General features: G+C 41.5%; 1 protein-coding gene across 6 annotated transcripts in view; it reads right to left on the bottom strand.

The window, feature by feature from the left end:
- The window catches only part of pak5 (p21 (RAC1) activated kinase 5), a 61,283-nt gene that overhangs the window by 22,164 nt on the left and 21,937 nt on the right, over positions 1-17,182 (bottom strand). For 3 of the 6 annotated variants that reach the window (XM_023953076.1, XM_011491419.3, XM_020714682.2), the window contains exons 2-3: positions 11,019-11,242; positions 8,799-8,843 (exon numbers count right to left, since the gene is read on the bottom strand). In XM_023953076.1, the coding sequence (XP_023808844.1) occupies positions 8,799-8,843; positions 11,019-11,222 (249 nt within the window). In that variant the 5' untranslated portion in view covers positions 11,223-11,242. Of the gene's footprint in view, positions 1-3,557; positions 3,668-8,798; positions 8,844-11,018; positions 11,243-17,182 lie in introns of those variants that run through there. The other 3 variants (XM_023953077.1, XM_020714683.2, XM_023953078.1) reach the window with 2 other exon arrangements.

Here is a 17,182-nt window from a genome sequence, read left to right as displayed (position 1 = left end):
TCTCCTGATTTTTGTTTTTTCTTTTCTTTCCCGTTTGCACAAATGTGAGCTTTGATCTCGTCGCTGTGTGGATCTGCGGTCAGATGAAGGTTTCCATGTAACGGATGCCTGTCTGATGGATCAAAACAAACCTCTAAACATTTTCACCTAAAACTTTGTGTCTATAGTCGGCTATAAGTCCCACTACGATGAAAATCCTGTTTTTACTGTTTTTTTCTGAGGATCCAAGACATTAATAAAGAAAATTAGGAATTAAAACGGCATTTCTGAGTATTTCTTCATTCTAATCATTCCGAATCAGCAGCAGACGACAAAAAGCCGTTTGAAAAATATCGTATTTGTGACATAGAAAATAGGCTCCGCCCCATTCCCCACTTGTAGACGGCTAGATCTATGCACCACTTTAAAACAACAACAAAAGTTACCGAAAGAAGATGATTTATTATATTACAGTTATAACTCAAGTTCATGATGTTTGTTTTTTCCCCAAAATTTTTCACAAGAATGTTTCCAATTAAGGCCAAAGAGAAAACAGAAACATGCCTGAGCAACATTTCAAAGAAGGACAAACTTCTGTTCTACACATAAAAGGCTGGTTAACCAACCCACCACAAGAGAAGAATTGGGCAGAAAATCTTACAAAATTAAAATTTAAAATTTAATTCTCCTTAGGAATAAGCAAAGCTTTTTTATTTGTGTTTTTATTCATGTAAATGAGCATCAAATCAGAACAGAATTTTTAGATTTTCTGTTTAAATAATTAAATCTAAAATCAATCCAACCGTCCTACGTATGAGGGAAATTACTTTAATTTTTATTATAGACCCATTAATTATTAAAAAAATATGACACAAAATATAAACTTTAGGTTATTGTGATGCAGAACACATTTTTAGGACTGCCAGTCAGTGATTCATTGTGAGCCGTTTGTGCTACAGCATCAACGCTGGACTCTCATGTGTTTATTAAAACCCTTTAAAGTATTTCAGTTCTTACATATTCAGGCCAAAATCTGTTTTACACCAGACAAGTGCAGCTTTATCATATTAATGCAACATAATCTTCACATCCATTCATATCAAATTACTTGATTTGATGGTAAAAGTACTTTTACGTTAGCAGTGGAGGTTCTGGTCCAGTTCAGAATGTGTGGAATAAAGGTTGCAAAGACGAATGAAGGTTAAGATTTAATCTGAAAGGTTGCAGTTTGAGGATTTGGCCACACGAGGATGGTGCAGGCCCAGCCGTGGAGCTTCATCACACCAGGAGTAAAGGAGGACAAGCTGCAGGAGCTGCAGGGGCTGCTGGAGCTGCAGGGGCTGCAGGAGCTGCAGGGGCTGCAGGAGCTGCAGGAGCTGCAGGAGCTGCAGGAGCTGCAGGAGCTGCAGTGGCTGCAGGATCTGCAGGAGCTGCAGGAGCTGCAGTGGGTGCAGGATCTGCAGGAGCTGCAGGATCTGCAGGGGCTGCAGGGGCTGCAGGAGCTGCAGGAGCTGCAGGATCTGCAGGAGCTGTAGGGGCTGCAGGATCTGCAGGAGCTGCAGGAGCTGCAGGATCTGCAGGAGCTGCAGGAGCTGTAGGGGCTGCAGGAGCTGCAGGAGCTGCAGGATCTGCAGGAGCTGCAGGATCTGCATGAGCAGCAGGGGCTGCAGGACTGCCACTACTGTTTTGGGTCTGCAGCTTTTGATCTAAAAACTGGGAGCCACGGCTGTGTTTGAAGTCTGACACATCATCTTAGGTCTGCAACAATCCTTCTCTGTTTAAGATTCACAGCTTTAACGTCTTTCCAAAAAGCCCACGTCGAGTAACTGAGCATTGCTTGTTAGCCAGGATTGTTTGAGACGCCCTGGCAACCGCCAACGAAAGCCAAAATTCCCCCGCTGACTTCAGCTGTGAGGCCTTCAAGAGCAGTGTGACTGTGAATTGTGGCGCTGCGAGAAGACAAAGTAAAAAAAGAAGCATTTGAGGAGGAGGAGGAAGGACTGAGAGGTCTAAATGAATGCCATCCACTCCAACTCAGAGCCAAGAAAGACAGATGCTCCCTGCATCCATGTGAGGATGCACACCTGCACCGAAAGCCGTCCATCAGGACCCAATTGACCTGCAGTTTATTTCTGTTTGTGATCCTAAATCAGTGCAAGTTGAGTGTTTTAACCAACTAAACCCTAATGTAAATGCATGTTGACGACAGTTTCTACACATGCAGCAGCAGCTGCTGCACCAAGAAATGCTGCAATTCATCTGTAAATCATAAAAACATCGTGTGATCACCAAAATAAAGACTTCGTAAAAGAACTTGGGATTATGGACCTGATCCAAACCCACACACTTATCTAAACTTCCTTTATTCTCTTTCTGGACCATCTACCATTTGGAACGTTTCCAGGGACTAAAGCTTTCCCAAATTAGTCTAACAAATCCGAGGCCAAAATCTTCCACTTCCTTGTCTTTCTGCCCGTTAAGGAAGGACTGGGTGACCCTGAAACGCAGCAGCTCTGGTTTTAAATGCAGACGTGCAGCAAAGACACTGAAAACCGACTCCCATCATCCTCCGATCTATTTTCAAAGCCTTCCCACTGGTCTTTTATTTATGAGGTTTTTAGCCCAAATCTAAAAACTTGTGTAATTTATAAAAATTTACGTGAATATAGGTGGAAAAAGTGAGAAAAGTTGTGTTTTTAGAGATGTATCAGGAATGAGCCACGTTAAAACCACAGAAGAAGTATAAGAATAAACCCTGCAAAGAACACATAAATCAATGTAGAACATGAACCGTGCGTGATTATTGTGCTGTTTATGTGCAAATTATTAGTGGTTTGTCCGTCAATTACATAATTTTAACGTGATATCTGCGCCGTATAGGAGATATAAAAGTTATACATTAGTGGTTCATGCGTGAACCTGTTGACATGCGTGGAATGGTCATGGAAAGACCTAAATGTGTGTTTGCTTCTAGCAAAACACACACACAACTGTGTAAGATTTACATCATAATTTAATATAAACTACATAAAATACGTATGAACTGCATACTTCTTAACCGGCCAAATATTCTGAACTGCTCAAAACCAAATTCATGTAAAGACCCGTCGGCCGAAACTCTCGACGGACATCTGCGCACATCGACGAATTAAGAATGCAAGAAACACGTATGAATTGGGTATATTATCATGCGTGTATCACATAAGACCAAAATGTCATACGTGGAAAATCCGCAAATGTAGTGTATGTAGTGGCTGTGTGACACGGCCGTCACAAAGAAGGTGTGAACCGCGATAAATGGTTACCCAGAAAAAGGTAGACGATCTTCTTTGTTTCCCAAACATACAAGCTCTCACCTATCAAGATAACACACAGTATCATTTATGTTGACCTATTTAAATAAAATGAGTGATCGCAATATTGATCACTAATGTCACGCATCGCAGGTTTTCCTCATGTCGTGCAATCTAAGTATCGAAAAGTAGACGCCGTCTGTGTCAACAACAGAAATAAGTGAAGTGCAGGGAGCACAGCTGCACTGTCTTCATCGTAGCCTGCAGACAGACTTCTACACAAACCTCTAAATGCACATGAAGCGTCTGAACCCGGGGCTTCAACGCCAATTCCTCCTGAGTCTTCATGGCTCCTGAGCTCAGCTGGTTGTGTCAACCCGTCGGTCGTTTCACACGTCAAGTGACCCCACCAGGCTGAAACCCGAGTTCCAAACCAAGCTGAGGGGGGGGGGTCTGCTTTGACTGACCCACTAACATTTACAGTACCAGCAAATATCCTCTGTTTTTTCTAACCTGACGGTCCATTCTTTTTTTCACTTTAGCCTAGATAAATGTATGACCAAAACATAAAAATTTATTGTTTATTTATGTCCCAATAATCCATAAAAATGATTAATGTCTGCAACATAATGACCTAAACTGCTGCTGGAATTCTGCTTTCAAATGAGGTGCAGGTTGGGGTATTTTCAGTGCAGCTATAACAGGCTCTGCAAGCGCGAGCTGTTCATCACACAAAAATATCCCAACCTTTCTGGCCATGTAGAAGATGTACAGCGCCAAGAAAGAAAAGCCTAAATCCATGCAGCGAGGCTTTAAACATCCTTACACGGGTGGATGTATGTAAATGCATCAGGGGAAGGGAGGGATTGGCAAATATTAGCTTTTCCTTCATGACCTGGTTAAAGAAAACCATCATAATGTCATTGGAAGTTTGATTCTGAGAATGAAGATTGTTTGTCTGCAGCTGCTTACCAGATTCTGTGTATGTTGTTGAGCCTTAAAAAAATGATACAAAACAACACTGATCCTAACAATCTGGTAAAAATAAATCACTTTGTAGCTCTTTAAGAAAATAGGTTGGTCAACTTTAAAGATCCATTCCGATGAAAACCCTATTTTTAACATGTTCTTGTGGCATTTTGCTGAAGATGAAAGACGTTTTTGAAGAAAATTAAGCTTAAAATTGCATTTCTCAGTATTTCTTTATTCAAATAATTGTGAGTCAGAAGCAGACGAAAAACTACAATTAGAAAAAGATGGTAGAAGATACGCTGGGCGGGCCACAAGCTCCCAGCTCTCAGCAAGGGGGATGGGAAGTGGGGGCGGGGCTGCTCCACAACAGTACAGTCCACAGCTCAGAGGTGAATTTCTAATATAATAATAATGATAACAACAGAATAGACTGAATATATGCATCCTTTATTAATGTATGCTATTTAGCTTCTTTAAACATCAGAGGAAGTCTAGTATGTTGACGCAACACATGATTATTACTTTATTATTACTTTACTTTAGTAAAGAACATGCTAACAATTTAACTAAACCCTTCATATCAGATCAAATCACTAAATCTGGTGAATTCTTCATTGTCTGAGTCACTTTGGATCAACTCCACCCAGCAACCAAAGTTCGGAAACGTTTGTTCAAGCGACCACTTCCAATCAGACATTTGTGTGAATGCACATATGTGTGCGTTTCAGATTTCCACGTTCAAAGTTCTTGCGTTCACGCGTCACCACGGCCATGGAGCCATGTTCAAAGAGGCAGTCTGACGTGAACACTGGAGGCTATCCTGGCAAGTTTGCCGTCCTGGGCGAAACACTGGACGGTGCCCTGCACCCTAAACCCACCATTGTCATAACAGCAAGTTGACACAATGGTAGGAACGTCCTGGCGCAAATTTTATTAACTTTATGTGGGAATGGGCGTTTTAGTTTAGAAAGATTGCCCCGAAAAAAACTGACAATGTTTGTTTTTTGGCCGCTTCTGCGCCCTCTACAAGATTGCGCCCTGGGATATCACCCACATTGCCCATAGGAAAAACCGCCACTGGTAAACACCGTAGATTAAATGCGCGTTCAAGAAGGCGCTTTCTTGAACGCAGATCACTTCACCGGTGTGTACGCATCATGAGACTGAGCGCTTCTTCTTCTGTGGTCAAAAACAAACACAGATAAACTTGCCTACAGTATTTTCCAGTGGTTGTTACTTTTTTTTAAATCACAAACTATGCAAAAGACGTGTACTCTGAAAACGATGGAGGTTAGGAATTCTCTACTTCCTATTTGACACAACAGACCAACTAATGGCATACAAACCTTCCTTTTTTAATTGATTTATTTCATTCTTCCTCTTCCAGCTACTGGACTATTTACACAAATCCAACATCATCTCCAAAGCTGCAGCGATGTGAGCAACAAGCTGCTAAAAATATCCAGCTAACTTGCAGAAAGACGTCCACTCAAACACGCTTGCAGACGCTCCCCTCCTGGCGGTAAAGCAGGCTGTCTGCTCATCCAGTCTGCAACTCTAAGCTGTCAAGGTGTAACACGAGTCGGACTTTAATAATAGCTCATGCTTTGCTGCTAATGGGTGCAACACTCTTGTGAAAATCTAATGCATACCAAACTAAATGGTGATATGCAAGATATTTTGGATGAGCACTGAAACTTTTGTTTTTATTTCAATTCTAAACTTAGAAGAATATTTTCCTGCTCCACAGTTAGCCGTGCTAGCGTACACTTCACATCTGCTTCCAGAGCCGATGCTTGGAGGGAGGATAGATTGAAGAGTCCAGACTTAAAGCCACACTAATGCAGCAGGATACAAGTGTTGCACATAAACAATCACCAGAGGGCGGGACGAACGCAGATCCGTCTGTTAGACTCACGGAAATGCCGACTAAGACATCCACTGGCTTAACCTTCCACCGCATTGTGTGCATCGTCTGAAGGTCTGCCGGACCAGTACAGCTGGCCCACCTGAGAAGCACAAAAACTCACAAACACTGAGGAGACAGGGCTGGAGGAGTCTGCCAAGCAGCGGAAACCTCCTGTCAATCAAGTGTCAGGGCACCCAGGGAGAGGGATATCAGGCAACGGGTGAGACGCTGAAAATAACTCAGTTCTATCTTTATCAGGGTCACACAGTTCCTGACTTTCATTCAGAAGTTTTTTCTGGAAATCCTAAATGAAAGCATTGCCTTCATTAAAGTACCACTCCGATCATCTTTTGTTCTGTTTTCAAAGCAGTGGCAGGAGTTTAATCGCAATTCACCTCTTAGTTGTGGGTGGAACTGTTGGTGCAGAGCAACCCCGCCCCCTTTCCCCTCCCCTATTGCTGAGAGCTAAGAGCAGGGAGTTTGTGTCCTGCCGAGCATATACTCAACAAAAATACGATCTTTTTCCACTAGAATATTTACGTCTGCTTCTGGTTCTCAGCTATTTGAATGAAAAAAATTATTAAAACATGAAATTTTGAGTTGAATTTTCTTTACGTGTCCTCCATCATCAGAAAAATGTTAAAAACACCAAAAACACAATTTTCATTGGAGACTAGTTCAGAATCACTGTGCTCTGATGATACATACTCAAAGTTAAAAATAAAAAAATATTTACATACATTTTTTTTTATATAAAACCATTCAAATTCAATGCTAGTGGTCTATATGTGCCAACCTAGAGAGCATCAGTGCACAGTATTTTTTTTTCTGGGAATATTGTAGGGACTGGACTTTGGAACCCCAACAAAATGGCTCTTAGAGCACTAAGTAGTAAGTAGTAAGTGAATTTAACCGGAGCTTTTGACGTTTAGTGATTTAAAAATAACAAACTTTTTTCTGACCTTCCATACTTGCGAAAACCACATATTACACCTCTTTTTCAGCAGCATAACAGCAAAGGTCAATGGGTCTCTGACCCGATCCTGAAAAAAGGACGAGTAGCACCTCAATGCCAGCTTTTCTATAGAACCATCTCAGCTTGGGGGAGGGGCTGCGAAATGACAGAAACCCTGTCAGACTCAAACCAAACCCCAAAACCAGCAAATAAATCACCAGATACCACTCCACACTGTCCTTAAGGCCGTGTCACACAGCTACTACCTACATGTTGTGCATTTTCCACATGTGAAATACCGTCTTTGGTGACACATGCGTGATAAACGTGATTCATATGTGTTTGTTGCGCTCGTCATTCGTCATTGTCTGTCCGTCGAGGGGTTCGGCCGACGGGTCTTTACGCAAATTATGTTTTGAGCTGTTCAAACAAATTTTTAACACGACGTACATGTCACGTTTAAATTACGTAACTGAGGCATGAGTCACTAATGAATCGCAGATAAACAGCACAATAATCACGCACGTTGATTTACGCGTTCTTTGCGTAGTTTATTCGTACTTCTTCCGTGGGTTTAACCCTTGTGCTATCCTATGGGGTCAAGATGACCCCACCCTTCCATTGACGTGTTCTCCCTACCATGACAGAGGTGGAAAGATTTCATGTAATCCATGGACACCAGTGAAGACCACAAATCATTGAAGAAAAAAGGTTGAGCGCACTGTCTAGTGGGTCTAGGGTTAACGTAGTTCATTCGTGGTACATCTGTGAAAATTTCACACATAGACAACAATTTTCTCACCTTGTGTATGTTCACATATCACCAATTTTGTAATATGTGTAATATGTGCAGTGAGGACATAGTGTCTGTGTGACACGGCCTTCACACCAAGACTTCAGCTTGTTCTCCATCAGGCCACATCATTTTTCTTTTTCCCTCAAAGCAGCAACTCTATCTCATCAACTGGGTTCAAATGAAGTCAAATGTAGATCAGTCAGAACAGACTTTATGCAGTATTGACCCGGCGAGAGGAAGGTCATAGATCTGTGCCGCCGTGTCTCTAAAACATACATTCAAGCTGCTAAAATTAGACTAATGAATTGGGTTACCCTTACCTTTTTTTTTGCCAGAAGGGCAGACATTTTTACAGAAAGACTGCAGCTCATCCACACAACCCCTCACTCACACAGAAACATGCAGAGGACAGACGTGGCAGACAGTTTGGGTCAGATAAGGATGTGGACGCTTCATACACATGCAAATCCTTGACATGACCCACATTTTTTTTGCGACCAGAGAAAAATCAGCTGTCATGGCAACATGCGTTTCACATCTCAGCACTCATTATCATCATTACCATAGTTAGGATTAGCATCATCATCATCAGCAGCAGCAGCAGCGGTGGAGGTGGAGGTGGAGGTTCTCCACAGCAAACAAAGGGAACATGCCGGTGCAGTTAGGATCACCTTTTTCTATCAAGACTCATGCCAACATAACAGAGATGAGGCCCGAGAAAAGGCTCGGCAGCCCCTATGTGGTCATGTGCTCCTCTGCTGACACGCCCCCTTTCCACCTGAGAGCATGACAGCCGAGGAGAGATGAAGGTGCAAAACAGCTGCGTTCATTGCAACAACAAAAAAAATGGGGGAGGGGAAGGGGGGGGGGGGCACTTAAAGAGAAAAATCGTACTTTGGGAAACGGCGTTTCAGACGACCGGACTTTCTTGGGAGATATCTGTGAAGAGAGTAAGAGAATTATTTCCTTGTTTTCCCCTCTTCAGAGATATCTCCTGTGGCATATTGCTGTTCCGTCACCAACTCTCAGCGATGCTGAAGGTTCCTGTCAGCAGGAACTCTGGGAGATTCCTCTGAAGGCATTCAATGTATTCTTTTTATGAGAGGTGCAGCTCAATTAGTGGTGGGTTGCGCTTTCAAAGGGAACCCTTGACACGTTTAAGTGCCAAGGTCAAAACAAAGGACATGTTAAACTATATTTAGGGTTTATTCAGACCGGTTTTCATGGGTTAAGAAGAATCGATGAACAACAACACATCAGAGGAGACACTCATGGAAGAGGAGACAATCACAGGAGGCTTACAGAGGAGACAATGAACTGTGAGAAGTTCAGATCATGAACACAGAAAAGGTTGGAGACAGGAGGGACGTTTGATGCAGAAGCCGTTAGCAGAAACTCTTACCTGTTCGTCAAATACACAGCAAAAGCTCGGAAAGCCGCATTCAAATGACTCTGTCCAATGAAAAGTCTCTAGAAATGCGTGTATGTGCACGTTCCAGGCTTCTGCCTTCAAAACTTTCATGCTCACGCATCACTATGCAAGTATTTAAGTCTGTTTTCGGGCTCTACGAACAAAACCGTTGAACGCATGAAAGTTAAACCAGTTGAACTTTGACCTTTGACTTGGATTTTGTAGTGACGTTTGGGTGGCATCCCCTTTTCATTTCACGGAAGTATCAATCGTTTGAAAATTGATCAGAAATCAATAATTAAAGTTTGTGCTTGGCTGCACTAAAATCGGGTAGTTCATTTTTGAACGCCATATGCTAAAAGTGCAATCAAGAACCCGCATTTAACACGTTCCTGAACGTGCCCAGTGTGTATGTGGCATACCATGACTCAGCAGAACACATCTCACTGAGACTGAGACGATGATGCACCTTCAACGAAACAGTTTTACCCGTCAAGACATTTTTGCTCATTAAAATTTGTTTGTTTGTTTTTTTTGTAAAAGATTTTGGTTCCAGCAGGACTTTTGCCAAATATCCCAAAAGCAGCATCGAATACTTGGCTAAGGAAGAAAAGAGTCTCTGAGGAAGTCAAACAGAGGTCTCAATCATTCAGAGATCACTGCGAACTCTTATCCAAGTTTCCTAAGACAAAGAATTCCAAAACAGTAACAACACCGAATGATTAATCCCTCATCTTTACAGGGCAACGCAACTTTACTTTGACTCTTATTTTGAAAGCAACTCATTTAAATGCATAAAATTTAACTTAGTAAAAATTATATTTAGTAGAAAGGGAAAATATGTTGATCCAGGTCAGCTAAAACTCCAGATCCATTGACTGTATATAAGAACTGGACTGAGTGGCCCCACCCCCCTGGCGTTCCAAACAGGAAGTCCCCTTTTGCTCCAATTAGTGAAAATCCTATAGACTTCTATAGAGAAATAAACAGAATGACCATTCTTAGTCTGATACATTTTCTTAACTTTCTTGATAATCCTCATTTTTTATGATATTTTTTCTGTAGTTCCTGATTATTCAAGTTCTAAACTGACCAATCAGATGCCTCAATAAAAACAGGTGGTAGGGTGTGGCCTTCAAACAACCTCAGACCAATCACTGCTTACTGACACCATTTGGCACCAACATTAAAAATGACAACTGAACCATTTCTGTGGGTGGTGTCACACTCACTCACTCCAGTTCTCAGATAAAGTCATCAAGGTAGAAGCAGTGAACGCATGAACCCCCAATGTTGATGGCCACACCCCCTTTTTGTTTCTAAGAAAAAAACACTCGAGGAATCTTCGTCTAGTGGATTGTGCTTTTTTTGCGATGATGCGAATGATGCTCTACTGTTAAAAAGCCTCTTTTTTCCTCTTTGGTCGGTAGGAAATGTGAGATGTTTGTCAGAAAGCAAGGGGAAGCCCCGCCTCCTCCCCTCAGCAGGCGGAGAGGCTCCAAATAGGAATATAGCAAACTTAGAAAATGGACGGATGGGTGGAACCCACACATTCTCTTGCGTTTTCCTACAAAGGTGAAACCATTTTACCCACTGCTTCCCTCATGAACACGGGTGAAAACATGCACACCCACCGGGTGAAGACGAAACCAAACCATGATTCAGGAATGACCACTGGTTCGTGCTCTTCACTCCCTCCCTACCTTCATGGGCGCCAGCTGGATGGGGGTGATGTAGGAGGGGTCCACCATGGGTTTGGGCCGGTTGGCAGTGTCCGCCAGCAGGCTCTGCCATTGCTGCGGCAGTCCGGTGAACTTCTGCTCCCGCGGGTCGAAGCCCGTGTGGACACGGTGCTCGAAGTTCGACGGAGCTGAGATCTCCAGCCGTTTCTTCTTCTTGCCGAACATGCTGGAGAACCCTGGCAAACCTGAGAACCCCAAAAAGAATCGTGTTAGCACCGTGACAGAAGTGACTTGACGGAACAAAAAAAAAGACATTTGCACAAATCAACTCCAGCTTTTTCTCTCTGCTCCATTTCATAATGATGATTCAATGTTATTTCTTTACAAAAAAAACAGAACAAAGGATGTTATTTTAACCTCCACAAGAAACATCAGGTTTAATTTTTTATCTTTGTCAATCCTCGACCTTCTGAGCTTTAAAGCGTTGATCTTCAACACGTTTATTCTATTTGGTTGATATTCTTCCTTGTTGTTCCATGAACCAAGTTGGTAAAAAAATATGTCGGTTTCTATAAGAGCGGCTTTGTTTGGTTATATTTTAGTCTACAGGATAAAAAAAAAAGACAACGTCCAAAAATGTCTTGGGTTACGCAACAAAGAAAGAAAAATAGGACGCTGAGCTGAGAACAAAAAAAGAGGCCAGTTTTAGACTGTAAATACTTGTTAACATGTTCCCCTCATTTATTTTTAGGTTGTTTTTTTTTTTTAAAAAAGGAACAATGTTGACACCTTTAACATTCAAATCCTCAACAGTTTAAAGTTTTTTAAACAGGACTTGAAGGAAACTTCCTGTCAGAAGACCCATGAATGAATAAACGACAGAAGTAACGTTTCACAACAACGTTTAGGGCTGTTTCTCTTTTCAGTCTTCATCATTTAAAGGAACAGAAATTCATCCCGGGACAGTAAACCTTCACGAAGGCCGTAAAGGTGTCAAAAATTCAGAATTCCACTGCGCGACTATTCAAATGACAAACAATTCTTTCATTTTTTTGCAACAATTAGCAAAATAGAAATGTAAAAACCATCTTCTAGGGCAACGGTTTGGCTGGGAAACTGTGAAGTTGTGCTTTTTGTGCTGCAGAGAACATGGTGGAAGTTTCCGGGTGCCTGTTTGTCCAGTGACAGAAACAGAGAGTCATGATGGTGTCGCTGCAGCTGTGAATGAAACCATTGTGCTCTTCCTATGTAGGAGGCATTGTCCTCTCACCACAGCCCACCGTCCCTTGTTTTCCTCTCTCTGTTTGCAGCTTGCTGTGCCAGTCCACACCACTCTGAGAGCTCCTACAGCATAAATGGATTTACCAGAGAATTTAAAGAAATAAAGAAAGAAGATGTTCACTGATGACATCCGTCACTGCGAAAAGAAAAACCCATCCTGGAAAATTTCAACTTAAGGTTACATTTATTCAACCACTAAATCTGAAGGGTTTGGGACCGCAGTTCGTTCGACTGCAAATGCACTTGATAATAATCATAATAATAAAAGCACGTTTAGAAGATCATCTCGCTCCATGTCAGAGCTCTGTTTGTTTACAGTGGACCGCATTAATATCTTCTTCTATGGTGTTATCGTAATTTGTCCAGACCAATCACTGTCTGATACGTCATCGGACCAACGGACAGCCAATCACATAATGTGACGTCAACATTAGTCGAAGGACCCCAAACGGTTGTTGCAGCCCAAATGGTACCTACAACAGAACACGCAAGTGACCCACATGAAATATCAAGGTCGTACATCACTCAATGAACCTGTAGAGTCAAAATGTTCATGTACACTTTGCTCTACGGCCATGCTGCAGGTGACAGGCTTAATGAACACTTAAAGGTGAGTAAAGGGGAGAAACAGCCTTCTTGTAAAGAGTTTTTATTGCTTCAAAGGCCCAAATGCTGCAGACTGCACAAGGAGCCCGTTAGTGCTGTTCACATGATATGTGCGCGCTCCTTGCTATAGCCTGACCGCTAGAAATGAGGAAATTGGAAAATAACAGAGTAGATTGTGCGGCCATCCCATGGGTGCTTCAGTATCATGTGCACACCCTTGTGTGCGGTCAGTAAGGAGCCAATGCTCACACCTTAGTAACTACTAGAGTGTGGCGTAAGGACACCGTGCAACAACCTCACCTGTACAGTAGGTCATTTGTGCATGTATAACCTTTATCAGTCATGCGAATACTTCATGATACGCCTACCACATGCACAAGAATAGTACTTTCTCTTTATTGACGTCCCTTGAGGCAGCCAACCCAACAGGTGCATGTGACTAAAGCCTTAGCCTTCATTTAAATTTGAACAAGCAGTTCAAAACGTGGCATGGGTGTGAATAAATCTGGGCTTATATTGGTAAAATGAATGGTCTATCAAAACGATGTCTTGGTGAAATCAATGAATAAAACTCCAGAACACAAAAAAACGAAATGATTTTACAGACCTTTTATGTTCACAACACACGACTACAATCAAAAGGTTTGAGTTCCCCAAAGGAAATGTGTCAGGAATACTAAATGAGCAGAATTGTTGTGTTTTTCTGTTCCTCATGGCGCCCTTTAACCAAACTGTGATTAACACGCCATCTGTGGAAAATGTCCCTCAAGACGAGTTTAGATGGGATTTTGCTGATAAACCAGTGTTTGACTGAAGACGCATCAAAATGGTTAAAGCAGATGAATGTTTGGGACAAAAACATTTATCAACTTTCTTATTCAAGCCTAGAACTAACTCAAATGCTGGAGTGGTTTGATTTAAAGCTGATCTCCTCATAAACGCATTACGCAAAAACTTAAACAGCATTCCTGAGGTAAAGTTGTCAGAATTGAGCAATTTCAAAGTCGCCAAAAACGGTAAGTTTAACTGCCACAAATTCTGATTAGTTCGGTTTATTTTTTACGTTTCTTATTTCCTGTATCCTTTCTGTATTTTAGATTTTGTGCATTTTTGGGGGGGCGGAACCTTTGTTTCAGGGTTTGTTGCTTAGGGAAAAGTTTTGTAACACAATTGAATTAAAGAGGTTTCACATGGCAGAAGGATTTAGAGGAAAAAAATTTAATAAAGATTTTTTTTGCTTTCTATTTGGTATATGCAACCAGCAACATACGTGTTTTCTTTTTTGTTCATTTTTTGACGCCGTTCTCAAATAAAACTTGTGCTTAAAAATCTCTTGGTAAAGAAAACCTTGCTTCTTTTAGAGATATTGATTGAAAAAAGATGTTTTACATCACAGAAAGGTTCATATGAGTCAGCTTTGTTTCATATTGTAGAGCATTATGATGCTTAAATTAGAATTTAGACTAAACTAAACGTAAATATTTTACTCATTACAAGGACTTAATGATAGTTTCCTCTGGAGGATAAAAACACAACTATAGTAATGAAACAATCAACAGCATCATTTAAAAAATGTATTTTCTTAAATTAAGTAAGAAAGGAAACGTTAAACAGTCAAAAATATACGGACGGAAATCTTCCTCAGCCGTTTCCTTTGCAGAAACCACAGTGAGATCCAGGCCTCAAACACATGCAGAGATGCGTTAATGGGAAAAGAGGTGGGTGGTTGATGAGAACATGAAAGACGCACAGACAGAGATCCACAGAGGAAACAGAAACAGCTGCTTTTGGAAAACTCGCCATGGAAACCCTCCATGCAGGAGACAGAAGTCTCCTCTGGAAGAGCCAATTCCAGCATCTCTGACACACAAATCAATGTACTTTAGTTCAAACGTGTCAAAGTCAGACGTGGTTTGTGCCTTTTTTTTCTTCACAAAAATCCTTGGAACTAATAAATGTTTGTGATAAAAGTGAAGCTGTCAGCAGAAGTCACAGAAATCCACAACTTTCGGACCCAATTTTAAAGTATCCACCCAAAAAAATCAGACGTCAGAGGCGTGAAGTTCTTCTCCTTAAGCATCTGCAAACCCCACCGTGACTGAGAGTCCTTCTGAACCATCAGCTGATGATTTCAGCAGCTGAAGCTCCATGAACTTGAAAACATAAAAGTTGAAAAGGAGCTCTTTACAGAACTAACAATCTTTTGATATTTCAAAATAAAGTTCCAACAGTGTGACTCCTAAAATATCCCACATGTTTTCAAATACATAATTTCATCCAATAAAAACATTATACTGATGGTCATAAATAAAGTTTGGATGTCAAACTAAATGCACAAAAATTTCTTATTTCCTGATTTTTCCCCCCCGTTTGTTTATTTTGATACAGTTGACCACGCGTCATCACTGAAAGGTGACCCACCTTAGAGAGGTGGGTGGGTCTCAATCGGCCGGTTCAAAACCTGTTTGGAAGACGGGAAACGTTTCGTGTCGAGTTGGTCATTTCACATCTGAGCTAACAGAAAAGTACCAAGAAAAGTCAGAATTTCCAGGACCTAAAATGATCCGTCCCACCTTCAGTCCATTTCTGAAGCTCTCTCTTGGAGTAAAGATGCTGACCCCTCACCTAGATGGAGATGAGATGATTACAGACTATTAGGGCTTAAACCGGCCAAGCTGCACTGACAGGAGACAAAACAACAATTCACCCCCCCATAAACCACTGAATGCATGTAAGGCAGCAGACTGTCAAACGTGTTCATGCACTTGAACAGCCACAGTCCTGGGAAGCTTTTAGCAGCTTCGTTTTCACAGCAGCTTCAGGCTGCAGGTTCGGGTGATGAGGCTTCTGGGAGTTCACAGACACTGGACGGTTTCAGGAAGAAAGGTTCACCTTTCTCAAACCTTTCTCTCTCTGCAGGTTCTCTCTACCTGCAGAATCCTACCTCACCTTTTAATCCACTGTGAGGAATGAACGTGCAAACATCTCCACCTCTTTCATTCTGCAGAAGTTCAGACTGGATGTTAGCATCACTTCTCCACAAACGCTTCTGAAGGAAAACAGGAGAAACTGCGAGGATTATTTATGAGTCCACTGTCTTCTGAAGATAAAAACGATGATGGTTCATTTAAAAAAAATCATTTAAATACATTTTTGGGGAAAAATTGTTCTGACGCAATGCATTGTGGTCTATATTTGCTGATCTAGTGAACATCGATGCACACTGGAGACTTCTGGGAAATTTCCAGGGCACTTGATTTTGGAATTATAGATTTGGACAGCACTAGAAAATGGAGAACGCACTACATAGTGAGTAGGGAAGGAATTCGGACACAACCCAGGTTTAGTCTACAACCAAAGTTTCATTGACCTTTGACCTTAGGAAGAGGTCACCATCTTAGGTTTATAAAATAAAATTACCTTTAGTACCTTCTACAAATGTAAACTCTTCCTAGGGACTTTGATCTCCTCGAGCATCACCGGGAAGCTACTTAGATTAGGAATGTGGGCGTGGTCAACAAAAACCCCTGTCGGCAAGGATATCCAAAACATTACTTTTCCCGATTTTTGCTAAAATTACGTAGATTTGTTCGTCACCCCCAGAAGACCCAAAAGAACAATGGTTACTATGGAGATAAAACAAACAGAAAAGCCACCATTTTGAAAAATCTGTCATTTATGAATTTGTTAAGTGTAGCTCTGAGCAGGGTGGCAGGGGCAGAAGGGGGGAAATGAGGGGCGTGTAGCCAGTGGGGGCGGGTCAAACAAAGGATGGCGGGTATGGGTAGTGCCTACGCAATGCTGCTCACGGCTTTAACCACATTTGCATTTTTTAAACCCTCCTGTCTTTATAAAATGCTTAGATAAAAGAAAAAAGTAAAGAAACGCCTCACTGTCATGTAAATTTGGGTTTTAAAAGATCAAAGAAAGTTCTTTTGCTGGTCTGTGTTTTCTGACCGCAGCCAAACGGTTAGCAACCTCAACTCTTGAAGACAAGACAATAAATTCCTCAGAAAAATGTATATTTTGCTTATTTTGGCTGGAAGATAAAATCTTTTTCTCATATAAATCCTCCTGACAACCTGAGCCCCACTTCTTCACATTTGGTATCATTGGAAAGCCCCAAATGTCCTCTGTAGAAACCAGAAGTAGTTCATCTAGTAGTAGACAGTGGTTGGAAGATATTCAGGTTTAGAAATGTCCACTACAGATGATACATTTCAGTTAACAGGGGTATAACATGAATTTCAACCTTTAAAAGCTTCCAACAGGGAAACTACAAAAGGGTTTAGTAATAT

This window comes from Oryzias latipes, chromosome 24, assembly GCF_002234675.1.
Source record: "Oryzias latipes chromosome 24, ASM223467v1".
NCBI classification, from domain to species: domain Eukaryota; kingdom Metazoa; phylum Chordata; class Actinopteri; order Beloniformes; family Adrianichthyidae; genus Oryzias; species Oryzias latipes.
This window is presented reverse-complemented; position numbering and strand designations above follow the sequence as displayed.